Below are 27,365 nucleotides of genomic sequence, written 5' to 3' on the forward strand. Positions count from 1 at the left end.
TTCACTCGACGATTCTTCCAAATTAGCGTTTCTACTCAAGTCTTTTTACATCCCGACAAGAGTCAGAGACCCCCTGAGAGTTATTACAGCGAGAAAACACACTTTAATTATGGAAAATGTAAGATTTCATGACTTTGAAAGTCCCCGTTGTTTCCAATGTGATTTGCCGTCGACATTTTTCAGAAACCTCACAGTTTAGTGATGTTTATCAAATCATTTAGGCTCCTGTAACGCATTAAACACTAACCATCAGATTAAGGTCAAGTTGCTATTGTGACGACTCAATTAATGAATCCATGCATTACAAACTACCAAAAATACACATGAATTCATCAAAACTATAGGCTATGACAATATTAACAAATAAATGTTGTATATATCTAATAATTGAAAGGTGATATAGCCTAGAAAGTTAATATAAATGATTTGTATTACTAATAAAAATCATTTATATTAACTTTCTAGGCTATATCACCCACCCAGCTTCAAGCTGAAATACATTCATATTGTAACTTTGAATGTAGCTAATTAAAGTTATTCTGAAGTACTTTAACTTAGCATTATTTCCATCAGATGTGCAATATTATATGTTCAAACAGTAAACAGACATATGCTTAATATATATAATATTATATACACTTCACATAGGCCTATGCCTCAATAAAGCACAATATTAACTGACATGAGGGCCTAAAGGTGGGTCTTGATTTGTTTCCGGACCTGTCTCGTCTTGAGGAGGTTTTCAGACTTTGATTACACGTTTCATGTTCCTTCATTTATGATTTTTATCCAACAACCACATCCATCTTTGGCAAGTTAATCTTCCAGCACATAAAACTAGTAATAACACATTTGATTTTTATACCACGACATGACAAAATACTTGAAAAAGGTCCATCCTGCATGTACTTGTAGAGCCTCATCCTAACATGAGTGTGTGTTGTTGCAGGGTCGAGTGCCTGTCCTCCCGCAGGACAACCAGACAGGAAGGAGAGTCTCTGCCCGCCAGAGGAGGCCTGCAGTCTGCAGACAGTGTCCCTGCTGCAGGGACGACCAGGTGAGACATCTGATCCCCAACTCTGTTCCTTGAAATTGTACACAGTTTAATCCACAAGATTATTTGACAGGTTTACAAAAAGGCAAACACATAGTGGAATATATTCAATACTAACTTGTTTGAGACTAGACAAGGTCCATTGTACAGGACTAATGCCCCAAATACTCACATTTCAAGTAATCCTCTGCAGTGCATCTGATGTAGATGTTTCCTCTTGTAAAATGATAAAAGTATTTTGTTAAGTAAGAAGTTTACTAGAGTCTGACATCCTCTCGTGTTTTGCTGACCTTCTCCAGGTGCCACATACAAAGCGCAGGCGCCCTGCTGCTTCTGCAGACCTTCCCCAGAAAAGGAAGCAGACCTCCGCTGCTCTTCCTCCTAAACCTGCTGACCTGCCACCTGTCTCTAATGTGGCCCCCAGCCCCCGGACCTCCACTGCTCCTCTGCACCTCGACAACCCTATCAGGATCCACAACCGCTCAGTCGAGGAGTACCAGCTCATCTACCATGAAGTTGTGGATAACATGCTGAGGTACGTTGTGTCACAAATCAAATGAGTCAGTTCATTTACAGAGTTTAGACTCTCTTAGAAATCTATCTCTCTATTTTCCTTCATCATAAAGATTTATTTTGTGTTTCTCCTCTCAGGTTCCCGAACGGTCTCCTGCGTCCATATAGTTTGGGTCTGGGTCGTCGTATCAAGCAGAAGCTGTGGGAGCGACTGGACCGTCCGATGTTCACAGAGACAGTGGATGAAGACGGTCTGGTCCATGTGGACGTGTCCTACGGTGCTGGAGTCCAGCCTCCGCTCTTCAACGTGGATGTTTCTGGTGAACCAGAGCCCGAATATCCACCAGCAAAAAGGGCAAAGCACTAAGACACACTCTCATAAGCTGACATGTCTAAATAACACTGTGCTTTAAATTTAGTTTAGTTTTTTTAAGTTTCATTTGAGTAGTTTTAAGTTTTAAGTATGGCAGTTAAGTTTAAGTTTATTAAGTGTAGAGTTAAGTCTTTAGTGCCAAGCATAAGTATTAAGTGTTAAGTCTTTAGTTTTAAGTATTTAGTCATAAGTATAACTATAAAGTGTTAAGAGTAAGTGTTTAGTTTAAGTTTTTAGTTAAAGTATTTTGTTTGAAGTATTTAGTATTAAGTGTACGTTTTTACTGCTAAGTATAAGTATTAAGTGTTTAGTTTAAGTATTTAGTAATAAGTTTAAGAATGTAGTGTTAAGAATAAGTATTTAGTGTTAAGAGTTAGTATTTAGTTTGAGATAAGTTTACTTTCATTGATCTTAATGTATCTCACCACTGATGAATTGTCTTCCTCTGAATCAGTTCATGCTCCTCTGTTAACAGTCTTCTCAATCAGCTTCAGCCTCAACAGCAACAGTTATCACCTGCCAGAACACCTGCTCCACCCTCCAGCCTCCACCTGTTACTTCTACCAGACAAAACATCAGCCTTGCTCTGCAGCCTGTGAGATGACAGACTCCTCTCCACCTGCAGCCTCTGTCAGCAACCTGCAGCCATCTCCTCCAACTGCACATTCTGTTGAATAGCTGACGGCTGAACCTCCATCTACAGCCTTTGCCAGTGCACCTGTGCCTACACCTCTCGAAGTGAACTGCTATCCGAGCCTCCACCTACAGCCTCTATAAGGAAACCTGCACAGATGTTATCCTACTGCCATTTGGAGACCTGAGTGGAACAGCAAGGACCAGAGAAACACACGCAGATATAGTCCTTCAGTTAATATGCAAAAATATTTCTGTGTTATTAAAGCTGGCTTTCTGTTTACATTCTGTTCACTTGTTCTTCTTCTCACAGGTGTTTTCAAACGTTGTGTGAAAGACTGAGCACACACTCCTCAACATGAACCTGACTGACTGTGATGATGCCTTCATGAAACGAGAGAGTTCCTCTTCCTCCCAAGTTGTACGTACAGTATAGTAGTATGAGATTTCTTAACAGCACACTCTGAGTGTAATGGGATTTTTAATGGAAGTTTGGGGATGAATTATATTTGAATGAAACACCTTACACTTCCAGGTCTACCAGGAGCTGATTCAGGCCCCTGAGGACAACTCCTTCTACAACAGCTCTGTTCCAGAGATGCTTCCTCCTCCTCCTCCTCCAAATCCTCCACCTTCACCACCCCTCCTGCTCATCGCCAGAACTAAGAGTGCCCCACCCCATCTCAGCAACCACCACCAGTTTCTCCTGCAGCCACCGCCTCCACCTGCAGATTCTGACAGCCACTGCTGACAGCCAAATCTCCTCCTACAGCCTCTGCCAGTGCACCTGCGTCTACACCTCTTGAAGTCAACTGCAGCCGAACCTCCACCCACAGCCTCTGTCAGCAACCTGCAGCTGTCACCTCCACCTGCAGATTTTTACAGATCGCTACTGCTCAACCTCCACTGACAACTTTTGTCAGCAACCTGAACCAGCACCTACACCTCTCGTACACTACTGCCATCCAAACCTCCACCTGTAACCTTTGCCAGCCGCCTGCAGACACCTCCTCCACCTGACGATTCCCACAGAAAGCTGGGGTCAAACCTCCACCTTCAGCCTCTATAAGGAAACCTGCACAGATGTTATCCTACTGCCATGGTTGGATCTAAGTGGAACAGCAACGACCAGAGAAACACTGGTAAATATGATCTTTGAGTAAACATGGAAAAATATATCTGTATAAAAATAGCATACCTGGGCTGAGCTGGGCTTCTGTTTACATTCTGTTCACTTGTTCTTCTTCTCACAGGTGTTTTCAAACGTTGTGTGAAAGACTGAGCACACACTCCTCAACATGAACCTGACTGATTGTGATGATGCCTTCATGAAACAGAAAGAGCTCCTCTTCCTCCCACCTGTACGTACAGTATAGCAGTATGAGACATTAAGTAATGGGATTCTTGATGGAAGTTTGCTGATGAATGCTATTTTAATGCAACACCTTTTCTTTGTGTTTTCTCCAGGCCTTGTTGGACTTCCAGATCCAGAGATGCTTCCTCCTCCTCCCTATCGTGCACGTTCACCACCCCTCCTGCTCATCGCCAGAACTAAAAATGCCCCTCCCCATCTCTGCAACCACCAGCACTTTCTACGCAAGCCGATTCATTGAAGTCCAAAGATTGCAGAGACGCTCCACCCGAGACTTCAGTGCCTTACTTTTCCAACAACGCCCCCTAAAACGACGTCCAATGTGCTCTTTTACTGTGTACTTTAAGCCTCTGCACTGTTTTACAATAAATGTTTCATTATCTGCATCAATCAGATCATGTGTCTCTAACTATCTAACAAGTCCTTTTATCTGCATTTATAATTGTTAGTAAATCCTTAATAAACGGTTTTGAGTTATTTCATTTGTATCTCTTATTAATACTTACTTGAATTACAAATCTTATGATTAGTTTGTGTAGAGAAGAGTGCTGTCCTGACAGTATAGTGTTTTATTTTGTATTCATGTTTTTATTCATGTTACGAACTAGATATTTAAAATTCCCTATAGCTCCTTAGTAAATGTATCCATCCAGTGATTTGATATGACACTATTTTGGAAAAGTCACAAATGATTTTGTTTCTTGTGAATATATTGAAACAACTGATCACCCTTTCTTCCATCCTATGCACTCTGAAGCTTTGGCTGGATATCATGACTTGCTTTTCCCAAAGAGTCATGATTTGCTATGAAACGATCCTTTGTGCACAGCACATACTTTTACTTTTGATACTTGAAGCACATTTGGCTGATAATATACTGTGTACATTATATTATTCTGAAATGGTAGTTGTGAAGAATTAGTCATTTTTTAAAGATCATATTATTTGTACTTTTTAAGTAAAATATCTCAGTACTTCTTCCAACACTGTTTATTCCTGTCTTTAGCCTGTTCCTATTTGATTATTTTTTCCTGACTCTGTCACTACGAGGTTGACAATTTCTGTTTTTAGTGACACATTTTGACAATTATTGAATAGATTGGCTTGGAATTTGGTCCATGCCCCCCCTCAGGATGGATGGATTAAGAATAAGTAATCCCTAACTAGGGAACCAGGATTTTTTGTTGATTTTCATTTGACATTTTTTAAGAATTGGGGAATAGGGGGTCAGTTTGCTTGTGGCACAACCTTTCAGTCTGGCAGTGTAGAAATGTAAGTTTCTCATGTTCTATACTGTTTTTATTTCTTTGTAAGACTTTTGTACATTTTACAAGTACAATTCAGTGGCAGCTGTTTTGATCAAGCCAGGTATTGTTTCTAAGGTTTCTCTGAAAACAGCCAGATCCTTGATTTGCATTCATTCTTCATTTTAGATGTGTGTTACCTTTTACAGGAGTTACCTTTAAAAAAATAAATGTATGCTCTTTAAAAATGATCATTGTCTTTATTTCATTATTTACTTATACTGGTTTTATCTTGAAGGATGATTAGAACAAAATGCCAATAATATAATCCCTTGCTATAACCGGCACATCATTTTGAATCGACTGTCCATGGAAGTAATAGTTAATAAATCAGCAGTATGGCACCAATAGTACCACACTCACAAGTTGAGATCCCATTTTAAAAATCAGATTGTCGATAAATCAATTTTCATTGTGAACTACAAGATGGATAATCATTTAATTTTTGAAATGTTTGCAAACTGACTACAGTGAAAGTTGGTGTGTAGCTCCAACACAGGATAAACCTAGACGAGACGGCATACAGAGAGGAGGTCGAAAACCTGACATCTTGGTGCCAGGAGAACAACCTCCATCTCAACATCAGCAAAACAAAGGAGCTGATTGTGGACTACAGGAAGCAGCAGGGAGAGGGACACGCCCCCATCGCCATCAATGGGACTACGGTGGAGAGAGTCAAAAGCTTCAGGTTCCTTGGGGTCCACATCACTGAGGACCTGACATGGTCTCTTCACACCACCACCATCACTAAGAAAGCTCGACAGCGGCTCTTCTTCCTCCGCAGGTTGAGGAGGTTCAAAATGGATTCCAGGATACTCTGCAACTTCTACAGGTGCACGATAGAGAGTATCCTCACTGGCAGCATGACGGCCTGGTACGGCAGCTGCACCGACCTCGATCGTAAGGCTTTACAGAGGGTGGTGAAAACTGCACAGCACATCACCAGGACGGAGCTGCCATCCATGGAGGACCTTTACTCCCAGCGGCTCAGGAAGAAATCACTACGGATTATCAAAGACCCCCATCACCCCAGCCACAAACTGTTCTTTCTGTTGCCGTCTGGCAGACGTTACCGCAGCATCCTGGCAAGGACAAGAAGATTCGGAGACAGTTTCTTCCCGCGGGCAGTGAGACTGTTAAAAAATTGAACTGTTGAAACCAGTGGCGTCGCCTGGCCTGGGCATCCGGGGCTTTAGCCCCGAATGTTTTTTCTGTAGCCCCGGACAATTCTCCCTCAATAATATAATACATTAACCGTGCTTTACGTGAACCTCATCATGACACAAGAGAGGACGGCAGCACTGTAATTTCCCGTGTTCAGTGAATGCAACAGAGGCATGACACCAGACCAATCAGAGAGTTGCATAGAAATAAACGTGTGTCATTCAAGCTCGGCTCTGTGTGTGTGTTTGTGGCAATAGCGCATGTGAGAGAGAGAGAGAGAGGGGGAGGGAGAGACCGGTGTCAGCATGGACCGTGTTGTTAGCATCTGGTTAGCTAGCTGCACTAACGGACATAAGGAGCTGTTTGTTCCACAAGAAGCTGGAGGAGAGTCCTCTCCTCTCAGACTGAGAGACTCAGGTGAGCTAAAGGACTCTGAGTGTTTAGATAGTTAACTTTAGTCTAAGTTATCTCAGTGGGTCTCAAACGGTTTGGTCACAAATTATTCAAAAGATTATTTCTGCGGCACACCTTCATATGATCATTATAGTTATTAAAAAAAAGAGAATAAAGGAAAAACAGTTATGAAATACTATATGGCAGTAAAACAAGAATAGAGTTTAAAAGGGGAGTGATTAGTAAAATATCCATAAAGAAAAAGTACATCTGTTTACAGTTCTGCTTCATATGGGTGTTGAGAGAGGTATCCATAGATCTCTTCATTTTGCTCTCAAAGTGCACCAGATTGATGCATTTAACTTCAATATTTAAAAAAAAAAATCTTCCCGGGGGAGCATCCCCCCGGACCCCCCACGAGGAGGTGAGCCCCCCACTCATAAAAAATACCACTTTACCCCTGCCTATATGCCGTGAGCTGATTATCGAGCCTTCATTGTAACAGTCGCGGGTGTACTGTGTGTGTGCGTGTGGGGAGTGTTGCAGTGAAAAATGCCACTGTAGTGCCGCCGCCACTGTGGGCTAAGCCCCGAATGTTTTCAGGTCCAGGCGACGCCCCTGGTTGAAACAACTTCAAACATTCAACTGCTACTCAGTAGTATGTATCTAATACCTAATATATATATATCATTCCAATAACTTGTATATAGACTCATATTGCACTATTCCACATCATAACTTTATTTCATTTTTATAACTATTATTATTTTTGTATTGCTCTTGCTCTTATTGTTATTATGTTATGTTATTATGTTGCATTGTTGGAGAAGCCTGTGACATAAGATTTTCAACTGCATAATTACTCTGTAGCTATGTCAGATTGACAATAAAGAACCTTGAACCTTGAACCTTGAACCATTTGATCTTTGTAGTAACTCAGCCTATCCTCTGGCGCCACCCTCTGGACAAACTATGTCTTGCTTCTGTTTTTGTGATAGAGAAGGAATTACATTTGTTTGTTGTTACAAATACTTTCAGTTGAAACAGATTCCTGGTGACAACATTGTTTGGAAGTAGTTCAGCTTTAACACATCACTGAGGGTAAAGTATGTCACAGAACACAGGATTATTTAATAGAGGTGTTTTCATTGAATTCAACATCAAAGCAGTCACGTGTATATCATGGGGTGCTAGATGTTGACCGCTGTGGATCACACTGGTTGTGTTGTTCTTGTCCAGTGGCGGTTCTAGAACATTTGACATGGGGTGGCAAAGGGGGGGCAAGAGGTCATGCCAGGGTGGCATGGGAGGGCGGACAGTACGTGGTATTTTATACTGTATATATAACCTATCTATTGTTAAGTCATGCCCTAACACAAGTGTTCTTAATGCACAAGAGAAACAAGGTGTTCAGACAAACAAACTAACATATAGTATAAAACAGCAGAAAGTACTCATGATACCCTAGAATTCTGCTTACTGTAAGTACAGTAAAAGTACTTTGTTATAATGAAGTACACACTTCATCTTTATTCCTCACATACATTTCTTCTTCTTCACTAATGTCTTCATCTCCTCCTGGCTTCCTCCTGCTCTGACCCTCCTGGTCTCTTCAGTGAACTCTCTTTTCCTTTTCCTCTATCTGTTCATCCTGATCACTTCTCAGATATGTCTTTTTGTTGTTGTTGACTTACTCCAGCTACTCTGGCCTGCAAGAGTCTACTTGTGAAAAGCACTGGTACAAAATGCTTGTATAACTTTACACGTTAGGGCCAGCTAATAAGCAGGGCCGTCCCTCCCTACAGGCCGATCATGCAGACTGCGTGGGGCCTCATCTTGCGGAGGGGGCCTCATCTTGCGGAGGGGGCCTCATCTTGCGGAGGGGGCCTCAACTGAGCCGAAAATGCGGCGCACCCATGCGCTTATGCGGTGCAATTAGTGTGGCGCTGCACGGTTTCGCCGCTGCGTGGCTCCACTAGCATGAGGGAGGGGACAGACTGAGTGATGATGAACACTGTGCTTTGTTTCAGGAGGAAACTCAGTTATTCAATCAGGAGAGACGGTGATGATGTAAGAATACATATTTATTGCCAGGAATACACAAATGAATGTGATGGAGTTTTGGCGATTAGGCCCCGTTGTGCAGGAGTATCATTCTGGAGGGGAGAACCGATCCGATGAAACCCCCCGGGGTCTAGACACTGGTGGTGGTGAATGGATAGTTGGGGTCGGTCTGAAGGGGAGTGGCTTAGCTTGACCCTGGATTCAGAGGGACAGGAGGTGAAAAGGGGTGGAGGAGGGTTGCGTCGAGTCACCTGAAATGACAGCTCTTAGAGGGGGGAGCAGATTTAAAAGGGTTAGCGGAGCGCTATGATAGGCTTGTGAGAATAGAGCGAAGTGATTGGTTAAGCTGGGGAGTGACGCCCCCGATCACTTATTGAGAGGAGAGAGAGTAGTAACATGGAAATAGTAAATGAATGAGTAAAGACGGTCTTCCTGGTTGAACTTGCGCTGAACTTCATTTAGTCTCAGATCACTTCCACATGTTCTCCATCAGCTTCTTATGGCACCTTGGACACAATACAAGAAGAACATCCTGTTTGTTTTTGAAAGACAAAACTTTATTAATGATCCAAACATTTAATTTGATCACACATCCCATCAGTAAAGTCTGTTCAATGATTTCATGATCAGTTTCACTTTATCCACACCATGAATGTGTTTAATCTCAGCTATTTAAAACAGAATCATACATGATTTCCTTATTGATTATTATCATGATAAGTTATGTTCTATAAAACATCAGAGTACCCAATTTCTATTTGGATAACAACAACAACAATTAGTGTGCAAAAAAATAACATTTTATTTCCCAAGCAAAGAATCTAAGCTATTTACATAATAAATGATGTACTTATTGATTATGATCATGACAGTAAGTAATATCATTTTAAATAAACACGTTATGATGAAATAAGTGTTATAACCATCTAGGGAACTCATTTGTTAGTTAATTTGGGCAACAATAACATTTAATCTGTCAAAATAATACATGTGATTATAAATGTCTCTATTGTTTTAGAAAGTGGCCAGAATAAAATGTGTACAATAAAAGAAGCTGCTTTCTCTCTGAAGACTCGTGCATTACAAGAGAAACAACAACATGAATCAAAAGAAATATCCAACACATATTTAGAGCAAAGTTTACATATCAGTTCAGGTGAACAAGGATCCTCCTGAGCAGTGACAGCCTCCATGGCTAAACAGACACGGGAAGGAGCCGGAAGAAAGTCCAACATTTACAGAACAACTCATGAGAAGATGTTGAAGCACATCCCATAAAGTTTGATTGACAGCTGATCTCTGCACAGTGAAGACATGAACAATCAGCTCTGATGTACACGGTGACTTTAAGAAGTAGAAGAGTTCCTCCAATGACTTCAGGCTATTTGAGTTTACAAAACTCAGCAGTGGCTCCATAACTAGAATAAAGCCAAACTCCAGCATGTAGCGGCTGAGTGAATGTGGTCTGGACTCTGTGGAGGAGAGTCATGGTTTCAGAGACACTGTAGAAGGACAGAATACCTGCTCTGTGATCCAGGTACACTCCTACTCTGGAGGACTGAGGACCTGAGATGGGAGTGATGATACTGTTATAACGAAATTAATACCTGTTTTGGTTAGAATATAAGGACCAAGATTTGTCATTGTGCCCAAATACACATTCAGTCCCACTCCCTGCTCTGCTGATATTCTTGTATGCGACTGCTACATAGACTCCTCCCCCTCTCCACTCCACCTCCCAGTAACAACGTCCAGTCAGACTCTCTCTACTCAGGACCTGATGACATCGAGTGAATCTGTGTGGGTGACTAGAATAAGACTGATGTTGTTCCATGCGTGTTGCTTTTCTGCTCCCCTCAGATAATACCAGCCGTGTGTATGCTGTGTTTGGATCCAGAGTGATTTCCTGTGAATATTGTAAGAACCCAGCTCTGGTGGTGGGCTCGGCTGCTGACAGTAAAACATCCACTTCAGTCGGTGAGACGTTTGTCCATTCCTCTCTCAGGACGTCCTGTAGTTTGTCTCTGACTGCTGACAGGGCCGCCGTCACATCCTCAAAGTAGCTCAGAGGACGGATGTTGATGCTGGATGAGTGTGTGGGTTCACTGAGGGCTGACAGTGAGGGGTAGCCGTGCAGAAACTGGTTGTGATCCTCTGTGTGAGACAGCAGCTTCAGCTCAGCGTCTCTCCTCTTCAGCTCAGAGATCTCCTGCTCCAGCTTCTCCTGAAGCTCTCTGACTCGACTCACTTCCCTCTTCTGCTGGGATCTGACCTTCTGCTTCACATCAGAGCTTCTTTTCTCCATGAGACGGATCAGCTCAGTGAACATCTTCTCACTGTCCTCCACTGCTTTATCAGCAGAGCCATTGACGGCCTCCACCTCCTGCTGAAGCAGCTTCACCTCCTTCTCTCCGTCCTGGATTCTCTGCTGGATGTTTTGTCGACTCCCCTCCAGCTCTCTCTGCCTCTCAGTCCTCTCTGCTGCAGCTGACACTGTGTTGTGGCCTTTGTGTTTGTCCACAGAGCAGAGAGAACAGATACACTGCTGATCAGTGCGGCAGAACAGCTTCATCACCTCGTCGTGACGAGAGCAGATGTTCTCCTGGAGCTTCTTGGAGGGCTCCACCAGCTTGTGTTTTTTAAAGACAGGCGATTCATAATGAGGCTGGAGGTGTTTGTCACAGTAAGAGGCCAGACACATGAGGCCGGACTTACAGGCTCTCAGTTTCCTCCCAGTGCAGACATCACAGGCCACATCTTCAGCTCCAGCAGAGCAGTGATCAGCAGGAGCAGGTGGGGGTCCAGTCTTCTTCAGCTCCTCCACTAAAGCTGCTAACATGGTGTTTTTCAGCAGGACAGGCCTCGGTGTGAAGCTCTGCCTACACTGAGGGCAGCTGTGGATCTTCTTCTCATCCTCTCCATCCCAGAAGCCTTTAATACACTTCATGCAGTAGCTGTGTCCACAGGAAGTGGTCACCGGATCCTTCAGTAGATCTAAACAGATGGGACAAGAGAAGGTTTGCCGGTCCAGCTGACCTCCTTTCTGCGCCATTTCACCTCTCAGTAGCAGCGAGTGTGTGAGTTTCACTTCCTGAGAGCTGAAACTATGTGACAGGTTATCTGAACAACATGTACGTGGGTGGTGAATGTGGCCTATCAGCTCTTGTGCTTTACCCACATGTTGGTTACACCCCTCCTCCTCAGTGTGGATCTGAAGGGGAGGAGCCAGGAAATACAGAGTGGAGCTGGCTGTGTCTGAGAGCAGGAAGAAGAGGGAGGGCTTATCAAACTCTGACTCTGACCTACACAGAGCCTCGGTTACAACCTCCTCTTCATTTGAAAAGAGCTTTTAGTTGTAAAATAAGTTGGTAAACTTACAAAATCTGAAGGGGGTTAAATACTTGTTTCCTCCACTGTAAATGTATAGCCTCAATGTCCTGAGATAGCTGATTGATTTAATAGTTGGATGTACAGTAAGTCATTTTTGACTGTAAGTACTAGTAGTAGTGGTATTGTGTGTGTGTGGGAGGGGGGGGGGGGGCTTTTATATAGAAATAACTCCTTATCCTGTGCATTCACACCAACTATGAACCTGAAAACTACACGTCCTCTTTAATTGACACCAAAATGATGATTTGTGGTTGAAACCTTCTTTTAAATCTTTTCTTTTTACCCTCCAACAGATGTGTCTCAATGGAGAAGAAGAAACCTCAGATTCCTTAGAGTCCATGGAGGTGAGTTCCTCCGAGGAGACGTCCCCCGCTGTGTCCCCTTCCCAGGATCCCCCCCCACAGGACCCCATCACAGAGACACCCCTGCCTAACGTGATCCAGGAGACTGAACCTCCTTCCTCACTCCCTTCCTCACCCCCTCCCCTCCTCATCTCCTTCCCTCCTCTCCTCTCAGAGGACCCTCAGACCTCCACAGACCCCCTCCCTCTCCTCCCTGAAGACCCAGCAAACATAGCTCTGTTTGTGGACGTTTCTCCGAGCGCTGACCTCCTGAACGTCCTTCCACATGTGGACGCCTCTACCTCCCCCTCCTCCCTCCAGAGTTTCCTCACCCTTTCTCCACAGCAGCCCCCACCCTAAAGATCCCTCTAAGCACCGCTCTGACCGGGGTCCCTGTTTGCGTCACGTTCCAGTTCTCCACCCCAGAACCAGAACCCAGAGGAGACAGCAAGTGATCCAAAGAGACTAACTGAAGTGTTTTGGCCGTGCTGCTTTCTGACAGAGGGTCTGTGAGGGTCTGAACGTAATCTGATTTTAAATAAAATACATCATTGCGGTCTGGTTATTATGTACTTTATAACTCTATCATCTTTATTTTCCATTTCATTGTATTTTTGAATGACTTTCTTTATTGTTATAATCTATTTTTTATTTTCACATTTTTATCAATTGCTTGTCAAACCCTTTGAAGTGTATTAGAGGAGCTCTAAAAGGTGCTATATCATTGTTTAAATGTGATAATTGGTCATAATCTTTACCTATTTCTATTATTAAGATTTAATCATTTATTTAATCATCATTTTTAATTCTCTGTTTTCACTTAAATGTTGTTTATTATGACTTTTATTGGTTTTATTTTCAACATTTTACCACTTTTTAACATCCTCTTGTTTGCCAATTGGTCGTCAAACACAGATTAATAAAGTTTTTTTGTTATATCATCAGTTTTATTTTCTATTTCCCTATAATTGTCGTTGATCATTATCCAATCCAATCCACTTTATTTCTATAGCACATTTAAAAACAACAGAGTTGAACAAAGTGCTGGACATCAACAACTGTATAAAAACATAGCATAAATACATAAAAAACAGACAGGACATGAAACAAATGTAAAACACGAGACAATGAAACCAGATCAGAAGCCACAGACTGAGAAACTCTCCTACATGACATAAAAACAATACAAGATACTAGTAAGATAAAAACCCAAATGTAAAAGCACAAGTGTCACCTGGTCTGTAAATGCAAGGGAAAAGAAGTGGGTTTTTAAACGAGATTTAAAAACAGGCAGAGTTGGAGCAAGTCTAACCTGGAGGGGCAATTCGTTCCATACTTTTGGAGCTGCAACAGCAAAGGCTCTGTCTCCTGGCTGCTCTAACCTCGATTTAGGGACGACCAGAAGGAGTCTGTCAGCAGACCTCAGTGACCGTGTGGGTGTGTATGGTTTTAAAAGATCTGCCAGGTACGGTGGGGCTAAACCGTTTAGGGCTTTGTATGCGAACAGTAACATTTTAAATTGTATTCTAAAATTGACTGGTAGTCAATGTAAAGAGGCGAGTATTATGGCGTAATATGTTCACGCCTGCCTGTCCTTGTAATCTAATTAAATGTCATTATCTTTGTCAATAAATCTATCCGAGGACAACACAGTAGTAAAACAAGATCTTCGTAAAATTCTGTATTTTATTGGGTATTTGTATTAATTAACACAAGTTAATGATTAATTAAGGAAAAAGGCAAGACTGGGAACATATCTCCATAGCAACAAGACATTTTCTCTGCTGGCTTTAGAGAGTTAGCACATTGAAACGCCCGATCAGTGATTCCTTTTTAATCTGGAAGGTAGACTTCTGTTCTTTTCAATGAAGTCTGAGCGCTTTGATTACAGCGAGGTGTCTGAGGGCTGGGTAAGATATTTACACTATGTAACACTTGCACTTCTATTGGCTAGCGCTCCAACACATTTGTACGTGATAGGATAAGGGGCGGGATATCTCTAAGTGGTTAACCAATCACAGCAGAGCCGAACCTGAAACGCCTCTATTGGACTCCTGACATTCTAGTTATCTTTTAACGCTGTCAGCTATATTTGTTTATCTGTAAGTAACGTGTCTTGTGAAACATGTCACAGTCACAGTAGAGGCACAAGATACAACTAGGAAATGCATTTCCTGCTGAAAATGCGTGCAAATGCTGTAAGCTGTGCACATTTGTTGCTGAATTTAGCTGAAAATGAAATATTGTAATAGTTGAATGGTGACTGTAGCTGCTTTTAGCTACAAACTGCTGAACTTAGCGGAGAAATGCAGAAAAGTGAAATGATTTGAATCAAAATTGTTACAGCTCAAATGCACTGACTTTGTTGAAAGCGAAATGTTAAACTGGAAGAGTAGGACAAATAGTGATGAAGCTTAATATTTCAAAGAAAAGTTGAAAAGGTATAAACAACTACAGTAAATGTGTATTAAAGCAACCCTCCTGTGATATATAGCTATGCGTAAAAATATGTTTTAGTGAGGGAGGGGTCAGACTGAGTGATGATGAACACTGTGCTTTGTTTCAGGAGGAAAAGTCAGTTAAAGGTTGCTGTCGAATAGTCCAAAAATCAGCTCCTATCGTCTATCCTTATCGTCTATTCCTTGACCTCTGTGTGAAACGTCACAGGGTTAAGGGATAGTGGATAGGAGATTTCAAAAGGACTTAGGAGAAGAGACTGGTGCTTTGAGAATCCGACTGCACTTTCAATATCCGACGTGTTGATGATGCGCCAGCAGACGTCATTTGTGCGTCTGCTGCTGTGGGGAAACTATGGAAACTAGTTTTCTATACAGCGGAGTCCACCCCCACTCAAAATACCTTCCCGCGCCTCTGCATGCCTATTACAGCTGAATGCGGCGATTACCATTTTGTTCAGCAAAACGCTCACAAACTTATTAAGATCAACAGTTTTAGTGCGTTTTGATTCAATGCTGAGTACAGCCAAACTTGACAGTCTCTTCTCTGTCATTGTAGACCGCAAATACCTCATTCCTTCCGTCTACTTGGGTCCGAATGCTTCTCGTTTTGGGCCGTCCCGTTCAAATGAAATCGCCGCCTATCATATTTCCAAGCTCACGCCAGGGCCGGGGGAGGGGTTACAAGGATCGCGTCTTGTGCAGCATTCATTTGCACTCGGACATTAGAGACTTTCTCTCATAAATGTCCGATGAGCCACAACTTTTCTTTCAAAACAAAGATGCCAACTGGGGTGGCAGCTGGGGTGGCAAGGCTATTTTTTAGGGTGGCAGTTGCCACCCCATGCCACCCGGTAGATCCGCCCCTGCCCACTTCAGGAAGGCCATACACTCAGGAAGAGCCCTGCCCTGTGATACAAAAAAAAGGCAATGTACAGAGATAAAATTAGTGTAAATCTTCACTTGAAACTTTTGTCAAAAAAACAATCATGAAAGAGACAAACTCTTTCTTTAATGTTCTACTTAACAAAACACAGGTCCATCTTGTCTTCAGTTGCCACAGTATGGTTCACTGGAAAATATAGGCTAAACAAAATCTAGTTTATATTTTACATAATGATTGCAATGAAATCACAGCACGTAAGCATTTATATATTTATAGAGTTAAACACGTTTTATATCAGACACTGGAAGCATTCAGATCTGTAAATTCATATGAAGACATGGACTTCATCTCAGGCTGATTGTACTTTACATTTTAGATCAGTGTTAGATGTATGTATTTGAGTAATGATCAGACTAACAACAACATCAACAGGTAGGCCTATGTACCACTAATAGTTCAATAACAAGTGCTTTCATTCTTTTTTCCCATAGAGGTTTGTCTTTAGGTTAAAGATAACGATAAACCATGTATTGATAGATATTTTCTCTGCTGCACATTGTGATTTATTTCTAAACTAGCAAACTGAAAGCTGCGTGTAATACATTTCCAGTTTAATACCAGTTATACAGATTCATATTTACATTATCTTTATCTCAGGCTGATAGTATAAACTTTATATTAGAGCAGGTGAAACGTGACTGCGTGCACAAAATGGACGTAGAGGATTCCATGGTTGCCATGGTTTGACGCAGGACTAGCGTCAATATCGGATCAATATTTAAACCATAACAACCTGAAAACTACCTGAAGACGGTCACGAACATATTTTCTCCGCTTTCACTCGACGATTCTTCCAAATTAGCGTTTCTACTCAAGTCTTTTTACATCCCGAAAAGAGTCAGAGACCCCCTGAGAGTTATTACAGCGAGAAAACACACTTTAATTATGGAAAATGTAAGATTTCATGACTTTGAAAGTCCCCGTTGTTTCCAATGTGATTTGCCGTCGACATTTTCAGAAACCTCACAGTTTACTGATGTTTATCAAATCATTTAGGCTCCTTTAACGTATTAAACACTGTAACTAAACTAAATGTTGTATATATCTAATAATTGAAAGGTGATATAGCCTAGAAAGTTCATATAAATGATTTTTATTAGTAATACAAATCATTTATATTAACTTTCTAGGCTATATCACCCACCCAGCTTCAAGCTGAAATACATCATATTGTAACTTTGAATGTAGCTAATTAAAGTTATTCTGAAGTAATTATTTCCATCAGATGTGCAATATTATATGTTCAAACAGTAAACAGACATATGCTTAATATAATATTATATACACTTCACATAGGCCTATGCCTCAATAAAGCACATATTAACTGACATGAGGGCCTAAAGGTGGGTCTTGATTTGTTTCCGGACCTGTCTCGTCTTGAGGAGGTTTTCAGACTTTGATTACACGTTTCATGTTCCTTCATTTATGATTTTGATCCAACATCCATCTTTGGCAAGTTAATCTTCCAGCACATAAAACTAGTAATAACACATTTTATTTTTATACTACGACATGACAAAATATTTGAAAAAGGTCCATCCTGCATGTACTTGTAGCCTCATCCTAACATGAGTGTGTGTTGTTGCAGGGTCGAGTGCCCGTCCTCCCGCAGGACAACCAGACAGGAAGGAGAGTCTCTGCCCGCCAGAGGAGGCCTGCAGTCTGCAGACAGTGTCCCTGCTGCAGGGACGACCAGGTGAGACATCTGATCCTCAACTCTGTTCCTTGAAATTGTACACAGTTTAATCCACAAGATTATTTGACAGGTTTACAAAAAGGCAAACACATAGTTGAGTATATTGTCAATACTAACTTGTTTGAGACTAGACAAGGTCCATTGTACAGGACTAATGCCCCAAATACTCACATTTCAAGTAATCCTCTGCAGTGCATCTGATGTAGATGTTTCCTCTTGTAAAATGATAAAAGTATGTTGTTAAGTAAGAAGTTTACTAGAGTCTGACATCCTCTCGTGTTTTGCTGACCTTCTCCAGGTGCCACATACAAAGCGCCGGCGCCCTGCTGCTTCTGCAGACCTTCCCCAGAAAAGGAAGCAGACCTCCGCTGCTCTTCCTCCTAAACCTGCTGACCTGCCCCCTGTCTCTAATGTGGCCCCCAGCCCCCGGACCTCCACTGCTCCCCTGCACCTCGACAACCCTATCAGGATCCACAACCGCTCAGTCGAGGAGTACCAGCTCATCTACCATGAAGTTGTTGATAACATGCTGAGGTACGTTGTGTCACAAATCAAATGAGTCAGTTCATTTACAGAGTTTAGACTCTCTTAGAAATCTATCTCTCTATTTTCCTTCATCATAAAGATTTATTTTGTGTTTCTCCTCTCAGGTTCCCGAACGGTCTCCTGCGTCCATATAGTTTGGGTCTGGGTTGTCGTATCAAGCAGAAGCTGTGGGAGCGACTGGACCGTCCGATGTTCACAGAGACAGTGGATGAAGACGGTCTGGTCCATGTGGACGTGTCCTACGGTGCTGGAGTCCAGCCTCCGCTCTTCAACGTGGATGTTTCTGGTGAACCAGAGCCCGAATATCCACCAGCAAAAAGGGCAAAGCACTAAGACACACTCTCATAAGCTGACATGTCTAAATAACACTGTGCTTTAAGTTTAGTTTAGTTGTTTTAAGTTTCATTTGAGTAGTTTTAAGTTTTAAGTATGGCAGTTAAGTTTAAGTTTATTAAGTGTAGAGATAAGTCTTTAGTGCCAAGCATAAGTATTAAGTGTTAAGTGTTAAGTTTTAAGTATTTAGTCATAAGTATAACTATAAAGTGTTAAGAGTAAGTGTTTAGTTTAAGTTTTTAGTTAAAGTATTTCATTTGAAGTATTTAGTATTAAGTGTACATTTTTACTGCTAAGTATAAGTATTAAGTGTTTAGTTTAAGTATTTAGTAATAAGTTTAAGAATGTAGTGTTAAGAATAAGTATTTAGTTTGAGATAAGTTTACTTTCATTGATCTTAATGTATCTCACCACTGATGAATTGTCTTCCTCTGAATCAGTTCATGCTCCTCTGTTAACAGTCTTCTCAATCAGCTTCAGCCTCAACAGCAACAGTTATCACCTGCCAGAACACCTGCTCCACCCTCCAGCCTCCACCTGTTACTTCTACCAGACAAAACATCAGCCTTGCTCTGCAGCCTGTGAGATGACAGACTCCTCTCCACCTGCAGCCTCTGTCAGCAACCTGCAGCCATCTCCTCCAACTGCACATTCTGTTGAATAGCTGATGGCTAAACCTCCATCTACAGCCTTTGCCAGTGCACCTGTGCCTACACCTCTCGAAGTGAACTGCTATCCGAGCCTCCACCTACAGCCTCTATAAGGAAACCTGCACAGATGTTATCCTACTGCCATGTGGAGACCTGAGTGGAACAGCAAGGACCAGAGAAACACACGCATATATAGTCCTTCAGTTAATATGCAAAAATATATCTGTGTTATTAAAGCTGGCTTTCTGTTTACATTCTGTTCACTTGTTCTTCTTCTCACAGGTGTTTTCAAACATTGTGTGAAAGACTGAGCACACACTCCTCAACATGAACCTGACTGACTGTGATGATGCCTTCATGAAACAGAGAGAGCTCCTCTTCCTCCCAAGTTGTACGTACAGTATAGTAGTATGAGATTTATTAACAGCACACTCTGAGTGTAATGGGATTTTTAATGGAAGTTTGGGGATGAATTATATTTGAATGCAACACCTTATACTTCCAGATCTACCAGGAGCTGATTCAGGCCCCTGAGGACAACTCCTTCTACAACAGCTGTTCCAGAGATGCTTCCTCCTCCTCCTCCTCCACATCCTCCACCTTCACCACCCCTCCTGCTCATCGCCAGAACTAAGAGTGCCCCACCCCATCTCAGCAACCACCACCAGTTTCTCCTGCAGCCACCGCCTCCACCTGCAGATTCTGACAGCCACTGCTGACAGCCAAACCACCTCCTACAGCCTCTGCCAGTGCACCTGCGTCTACACCTCTTGAAGTCAACTGCAGCCGAACCTCCACCCACAGCCTCTGTCAGCAACCTGCAGCTGTCACCTCCACCTGCAGATTTTTACAGATCGCTACTGCTCAACCTCCACTGACAACTTTTGTCAGCAACCTGAACCAGCACCTACACCTCTCGTACACTACTGCCATCCAAACCTCCACCTGTAACCTTTGCCAGCCGCCTGAAGACACCTCCTCCACCTGAAGATTCCCACAGAAAGCTGGGGTCAAACCTCCACCTTCAGCCTCTATAAGGAAACCTGCACAGACGTTATCCTACTGCCATGGTTGGATCTAAGTGGAACAGCAACGACCAGAGAAACACTGGTAAATATGATCTTTGAGTAAACATGGAAAAATATATCTGTATAAAAATAGCATGCCTGGGCTGAGCTGGGCTTCTGTTTATATTCTGTTCACTTCTTCTTCTTCTCACAGGTGTTTCCATACGTTGTGTGAAAGACTGAGCACACACTCCTCAACATGAACCTGACTGATTGTGATGATGCCTTCATGAAACAGAAAGAGCTCCTCTTCCTCCCACCTGTACGTACAGTATAGCAGTATGAGACATTAAGTAATGGGATTCTTGATGGAAGTTTGCTGATGAATGCTATTTTAATGCAACACCTTTTCTTTGTGTTTTCTCCAGGCCTTGTTGGACTTCCAGATCCAGAGATGCTTCCTCCTCCTCCCTATCGTGCACGTTCACCACCCCTCCTGCTCATCGCCAGAACTAAAAATGCCCCTCCCCATCTCTGCAACCACCAGCACTTTCTACGCAAGCCGATTCATTGAAGTCCAAAGATTGCAGAGACGCTCCACCCGAGACTTCAGTGCCTTACTTTTCCAACAACGCCCCCTAAAACGACGTCCAATGTGCTCTTTTACTGTGTACTTTAAGCCTCTGCACTGTTTTACAATACATGTTTCATTATCTGCATCAATCAGATCATGTGTCTCTAACTATCTAACAAGTCCTTTTATCTGCATTTATAATTGTTAGTAAGTCCTTAATAAACGGTTTTGAGTTATTTAATTTGTATCTCTTATTAATACTTACTTGAATTACAAATCTTATGATTAGTTTGTGTAGAGAAGAGTGCTGTCCTGACAGTATAGTGTTTTATTTTGTATTCATGTTTTTATTCATGTTACGAACTAGATATTTAAAATTCCCTATAGCTCCTTAGTAAATGTATCCATCCAGTGATTTGATATGACACTATTTTGGAAAAGTCACAAATGATTTTGTTTCTTGTGAATATATTGAAACAACTGATCACCCTTTCTTCCATCCTATGCACTCTGAAGCTTTGGCTGGATATCATGACTTGCTTTTCCCAAAGAGTCATGATTTGCTATGAAACGATCCTTTGTGCACAGCACATACTTTTACTTTTGATACTTGAAGCACATTTGGCTGATAATATACTGTGTACATTATATTATTCTGAAATGGTAGTTGTGAAGAATTAGTCATTTTTTAAAGATCATATTATTTGTACTTTTTAAGTAAAATATCTCAGTACTTCTTCCAACACTGTTTATTCCTGTCTTTAGCCTGTTCCTATTTGATTATTTTTTCCTGACTCTGTCACTACGAGGTTGACAATTTCTGTTTTTAGTGACACATTTTGACAATTATTGAATAGATTGGCTTGGAATTTGGTCCATGCCCCCCCTCAGGATGGATGGATTAAGAATAAGTAATCCCTAACTAGGGAACCAGGATTTTTTGTTGATTTTCATTTGACATTTTTTAAGAATTGGGGAATAGGGGGTCAGTTTGCTTGTGGCACAACCTTTCAGTCTGGCAGTGTAGAAATGTAAGTTTCTCATGTTCTATACTGTTTTTATTTCTTTGTAAGACTTTTGTACATTTTACAAGTACAATTCAGTGGCAGCTGTTTTGATCAAGCCAGGTATTGTTTCTAAGGTTTCTCTGAAAACAGCCAGATCCTTGATTTGCATTCATTCTTCATTTTAGATGTGTGTTACCTTTTACAGGAGTTACCTTTAAAAAAATAAATGTATGCTCTTTAAAAATGATCATTGTCTTTATTTCATTATTTACTTATACTGGTTTTATCTTGAAGGATGATTAGAACAAAATGCCAATAATATAATCCCTTGCTATAACCGGCACATCATTTTGAATCGACTGTCCATGGAAGTAATAGTTAATAAATCAGCAGTATGGCACCAATAGTACCACACTCACAAGTTGACATCCCATTTTTACATTTAAAAAATCAGATTGTCGATAAATAAATTTTCATTGTGAACTACAAGATGGATAATCATTTAATTTTTGAAATGTTTGCAAACTGACAACAGTGAAAGTTGGTGTATATAGCTCCTTCACAGGATAAACCATTTGATCTTTGTAGTAACTCAGCCTATCCTCTGGCGCCACCCTCTGGACAAACGTTTTCTTGTTTCTGTTTGTGTGATGGAGAAGGAATTACATTTGTTTGTTGTTACAAATACTTTCAGTTGAAACAGATTCCTGGTGACAACATTGTTTGGAAGTAGTTCAGCTTTAACACATCACTGAGGGTAAAGTATGTCACAGAACACAGGATTATTTAATAGAGGTGTTTTCATTGAATTCAATATCAAAGCAGTCAAGTGTATATCATGGGGTGCTAGATGTTGACCGCTGTGGATCACACTGGTTGTGTTGTTCTTGTTGTCTCCTGTCCAGTGGCGGTTCTAGAACATTTGACATGGGGTGGCAAGGGGGGGGCAAGAGGTCATGCCAGGGTGGCATGGGAGGGCGGACAGTACGTGGTATTTTATACTGTATATATATAACCTATTTATTGTTAAGTCATGCCCTAACACAAGTGTTCTTAATGCACAAGAGAAACAAGGTGTTCAGACAAACAAACTAACATATAGTATAAAACAGCAAAGTACTCATGATACCTAGAACTCTGTTTACTGTAAGTACAGTAAAAGTACTTAGTTATAATGAAGTACACAAATGACATCACCCATCTCTTCAGAGAGCTAAAGGTGACCTGTGCAGCAACACATTTCAATACTTATTTGTCAATACTAAGAGCCGCTAGATTGTGCTGCTGTAATGGAATATGTAAGGAGAATAAGAACATACCATGTGGTCCAGCTGGAGTCTCATCTGCCTCCTGATCCCTGCCTCTGTCCCTCTTTCTGACACTTCATCTTTATTCCTCACATACATTTCTTCTTCTTCACTAATGTCTTCATCTCCTCCTCTTCCTCCTGCTCTGACCCTCCTGGTCTCTTCAGTGAACTCTCTTTTCCTTTTCCTCTATCTGTTCATCCTGATCACTTCTCAGATATGTCTTTTTGTTGATGTTGAATCACTCCAGCTACTCTGGCCTGCAAGAGTCTACTTGTGAAAAGCACTGGTACAAAATGCTTGTATAACTTTACACGTTAGGGCCAGCTAATAAGCAGGGCCGTCCCTCCCTACAGGCCGATCATGCAGACTGCGTGGGGCCTCATCTTGCGGAGGGGGCCTTATCTTGCGGAGGGGGCCTCAACTGAGCCGAAGATGCGGCGCACCCATGCGCTTATGCGGTGCAATTAGTGTGGCGCTGCACGGTTTCGCCGCTGCGTGGCTCCACTAGCATGAGGGAGGGGACAGACTGAGTGATGATGAACACTGTGCTTTGTTTCAGGAGGAAACTCAGTTATTCAATCAGGAGAGACGGTGATGATGTAAGAATACATATTTATTGCCAGGAATACACAAATGAATGTGATGGAGTTTTGGCGATTAGGCCCCGTTGTGCAGGAGTATCATTCTGGAGGGGAGAACCGATCCGATGAAACCCCCCGGGGTCTAGACACTGGTGGTGGTGAATGGATAGTTGGGGTCAGTCTGAAGGGGAGGGGCTTAGCTTGACCCTGGATTCAGAGGGACAGGAGGTGAAAAGGGGTGGAGGAGGGTTGCGTCGAGTCACCTGAAATGACAGCTGTCAGAGGGGGGAGCAGATTTAAAAGGGTTAGCGGAGCGCTATGATAGGCTTGTGAGAATAGAGCGAAGTGATTGGTTAAGCTGGGGAGTGACGCCCCCGATCACTTATTGAGAGGAGAGAGAGCAGTAACATGGAAATAGTAAATTAATGAGTAAAGAAGGTCTTCCTGTTGAACTTGCGCTGAACTTCATTTAGTCTCAGATCACTTCCACATGTTCTCCATCAGCTTCTTATGGCACCTTGGACACAATACAAGAAGAACATCCTGTTTGTTTTTGAAAGACAAAACTTTATTAATGATCCAAACATTTAATTTGATCACACATCCCATCAGTAAAGTCTGTTCAATGATTTCATGATCAGTTTCACTTTATCCACACCATGAATGTGTTTAATCTCAGCTATTTAAAACAGAATCATACATGATTTCCTTATTGATTATTATCATGATAAGTTATGTTCTATAAAACATCAGAGTACCCAATTTCTATTTGGATAACAACAACAACAACAACAACAACAACAACAACAACAACAACAACAACAACAACAACAATTAGTCTGCAAAACAATAACTGTAATATTATACAATGTATTTCCCAAGCAAAGAATCTAAGCTATTTACAGCAGAATAATAAATGATGTACTTATTGATTATGATCATGACAGTAAGTAATATCATTTTAAATAAAGATGTTATGATGAAATAAGTGTTATAACCATCTGGGGACTTATTTGTTAGTTAATTTGGGCAACAATAAAATGTAATCTGTCAAAATAATACATGTGATTATAAATGTCTCTGTTGTTTTAGAAAGTGGGCAGAATAAAATGTGTACAATAAAAGAAGCTGCTTTCTCTCTGAAGACTCGTGCATTACAAGAGAAACAACAACATGAATCAAAAGAAATATCCAACACATATTTAGAGCAAAGTTTACATATCAGTTCAGGTGAACAAGGATCCTCCTGAGCAGTGACAGCCTCCATGGCTAAACAGACACAGGAAGGAGCCGGAAGAAAGTCCAACATTTACAGAACAACTCATGAGAAGATGTTGAAGCACATCCCATAAAGTTTGATTGACAGCTGATCTCTGCACAGTGAAGACATGAACAATCAGCTCTGATGTACACGGTGACTTTAAGAAGTAGAAGAGTTCCTCCAATGACTTCAGGCTATTTGAGTTTACAAAACTCAGCAGTGGCTCCATAACTAGAATAAAGCCGAACTCCAGCATGTAGCGGCTGAGTGAATGTGGTCTGGACTCTGTGGAGGAGAGTCATGGTTTCAGAGACGCTGTAGAAGGACAGAATACCTGCTCTGTGATCCAGGTACACTCCTACTCTGGAGGACTGAGGACCTGAGACGGGAGTGATGATACAGTTGTAACGAAATGAATAACTGTTTTGTTTACAATCTAAGGACCAAGATTTGTCATTGAGTCCAAATCCACATTCATTCCCACTCCCTGCTCTGCTGATATTCTTGTATGCGACTGCTACACAAACTCCTGTCCCTCTCCACTCCACCTCCCAGTAACAACGTCCAGTCAGACTCTCTCTACTCAGGACCTGATGATAATGAGTGAATCTGTCTGGGTGACTAGAATAAGACTGATGTTGTTCCATGTGTGTTGCTTTTCTGCTCCCCTCAGATAATACCAGCCGTGTGTATGCTGTGTTTGGATCCAGTGTGATTTCCTGTGAATATTGTAAGAACCCAGCTCTGGTGGTGGGCTCGGCTGCTGACAGTAAAACATCCACTTCAGTCGGTGAGACGTTTGTCCATTCCTCTCTCAGGACGTCCTGTAGTTTGTCTCTGACTGCTGACAGGGCCGCCGTCACGTCCTCAAAGTAGCTCAGAGGACGGATGTTGATGCTGGATGAGTGTGTAGGTTCACTGAGGGCTGACAGTGAGGGGTAGCCGTGCAGAAACTGGTTGTGATCCTCTGTGTGAGACAGCAGCTTCAGCTCAGCGTCTCTCCTCTTCAGCTCAGAGATCTCCTGCTCCAGCTTCTCCTGGAGCTCTTTGACTCGACTCACTTCCCTCTTCTGCTGGGATCTGACCTTCTGCTTCACATCAGAGCTTCTTTTCTCCATGAGACGGATCAGCTCAGTGAACATCTTCTCACTGTCCTCCACTGCTTTATCAGCAGAGCCATTGACGGCCTCCACCTCCTGCTGAAGCAGCTTCACCTCCTTCTCTCCGTCCTGGATTCTCTGCTGGATGTTTTGTCGACTCCCCTCCAGCTCTCTCTGCCTCTCAGTCCTCTCTGCTGCAGCTGACACTGTGTCATGGCCTTTGTGTTTGTCCACAGAGCAGAGGGAACAGATACACTGCTGATCAGTGCGGCAGAACAGCTTCATCACCTCGTCGTGACGAGAGCAGATGTTCTCCTGGAGCTTCTTGGAGGGCTCCACCAGCTTGTGTTTTTTAAAGACAGGTGATTCATAATGAGGCTGAAGGTGTTGGTCACAGTAAGAGGCCAGACACACGAGGCAGGACTTACAGGCTCTCAGCTTTCTCCCAGTGCAGACATCACAGGCCACATCTTCAGCTCCAGCAGAGCAGTGATCAGCAGGAGCAGGTGGGGGTCCAGTCTTCTTCAGCTCCTCCACTAAAGCTGCTAACATGGTGTTTTTCAGCAGGACAGGCCTCGGTGTGAAGCTCTGCCTACACTGAGGGCAGCTGTGGATCTTCTTCTCATCCTCTCCGTCCCAGAAGCCTGTAATACACTTCATGCAGTAGCTGTGTCCACAGGAAGTGGTCACCGGATCCTTCAGTAGATCCAGACAGATGGGACAAGAGAAGGTTTGCCGGTCCAGCTGAACTCCTTTCTGCGCCATTTCACCTCTCAGTAGCAGCGAGTGTGTGAGTTTCACTTCCTGAGAGCTGAAACTAGTGTGACAGGTTATCTGAACAGCATGTGTGTGTGCAGTGAATGTGGCCTATCAGCTCTTGTGCTTTACCCACATGTTGGTTACACCCTCCCTCCTCAGTGTGGATCTGAAGGGGAGGAGCCAGGAAATACAGAGTGGAGCTGGCTGTGTCTGAGAGCAGGAAGAAGAGGGAGGGCTTATCAAACTCTGACTCTGACCTACACAGAGCCTCGGTTACAACCTCCTCTTCATTTGAAAAGAGCTTTTAGTTGTAAAATAAGTTGGTAAACTTACAAAATCTGAAGGGGGTTAAATATTTGTTTCCTCCACTGTAAATGTATAGCCTCAATGTCCTGAAATAGCTGATTAATAGTTGGATGTACAGTAAGTCGTTTTTTACTGTAAGTACTAGTAGTAGTGGTAGTAGTAGTAGTATTGTGTGTGTGTGGGGGGGGGGCTTTTATATAGAAATAACTCCTTATCCTGTGCATTCACACCA

The 27,365-nt window shown here is 42.2% G+C and overlaps 1 protein-coding gene, 2 long non-coding RNA genes and 1 pseudogene across 5 annotated transcripts; 2 read left to right on the forward strand and 2 right to left on the reverse strand.

The window, feature by feature from the left end:
* The first annotated feature begins 956 nt into the window (after window positions 1-956).
* LOC117488721 lies at window positions 957-4,422 on the forward strand. Of its 2 annotated transcripts, XR_004556545.1 has the most exons (7): window positions 957-1,057; window positions 1,354-1,589; window positions 1,706-2,807; window positions 2,887-2,994; window positions 3,109-3,715; window positions 3,827-3,934; window positions 4,041-4,422. It is a non-coding gene; the product is annotated as an uncharacterized LOC117488721 (long non-coding RNA). The 2 variants fall into 2 exon arrangements; XR_004556544.1 differs by having other exon boundaries at window positions 1,706-2,994.
* A 4,983-nt stretch (window positions 4,423-9,405) lies between these two features.
* On the reverse strand, window positions 9,406-11,969 carry LOC117488720 (annotated as a pseudogene).
* Window positions 11,970-19,799: 7,830 nt separating this feature from the next.
* Window positions 19,800-21,045, forward strand: LOC117488722. Its single transcript, XR_004556546.1, has 3 exons — window positions 19,800-20,338; window positions 20,450-20,557; window positions 20,664-21,045. It is a non-coding gene; the product is annotated as an uncharacterized LOC117488722 (long non-coding RNA).
* A 3,208-nt stretch (window positions 21,046-24,253) lies between these two features.
* LOC117488718 (tripartite motif-containing protein 16-like) lies at window positions 24,254-26,929 on the reverse strand. Of its 2 annotated transcripts, XM_034137774.1 has the most exons (2): window positions 25,766-26,929; window positions 24,254-25,723 (listed from the first exon to the last, which is right to left on the reverse strand). In XM_034137774.1, the coding sequence occupies exons 1-2, from the start codon at window positions 26,831-26,833 to the stop codon at window positions 25,163-25,165; spliced, it is 1,629 nt and encodes a 542-aa protein (XP_033993665.1). In that variant the 5' UTR covers window positions 26,834-26,929; the 3' UTR covers window positions 24,254-25,162. The 2 variants fall into 2 exon arrangements, with proteins under 2 accessions (XP_033993665.1, XP_033993664.1); XM_034137773.1 differs by having other exon boundaries at window positions 24,254-26,929.
* Between the last annotated feature and the right edge of the window lie 436 nt (window positions 26,930-27,365).

The sequence above is a fragment of the Trematomus bernacchii genome, unplaced genomic scaffold (genome assembly GCF_902827165.1).
Source record: "Trematomus bernacchii unplaced genomic scaffold, fTreBer1.1, whole genome shotgun sequence".
Lineage (NCBI taxonomy): Eukaryota > Metazoa > Chordata > Actinopteri > Perciformes > Nototheniidae > Trematomus > Trematomus bernacchii.

Coding starts and splice junctions, on each gene's coding strand:
- LOC117488718 (XM_034137773.1), bottom strand. CDS start 26,833: ATGGCGCAGAAAGGAGTTCAGCTGGACCGGCAAACCTTCTCTTGTCCC.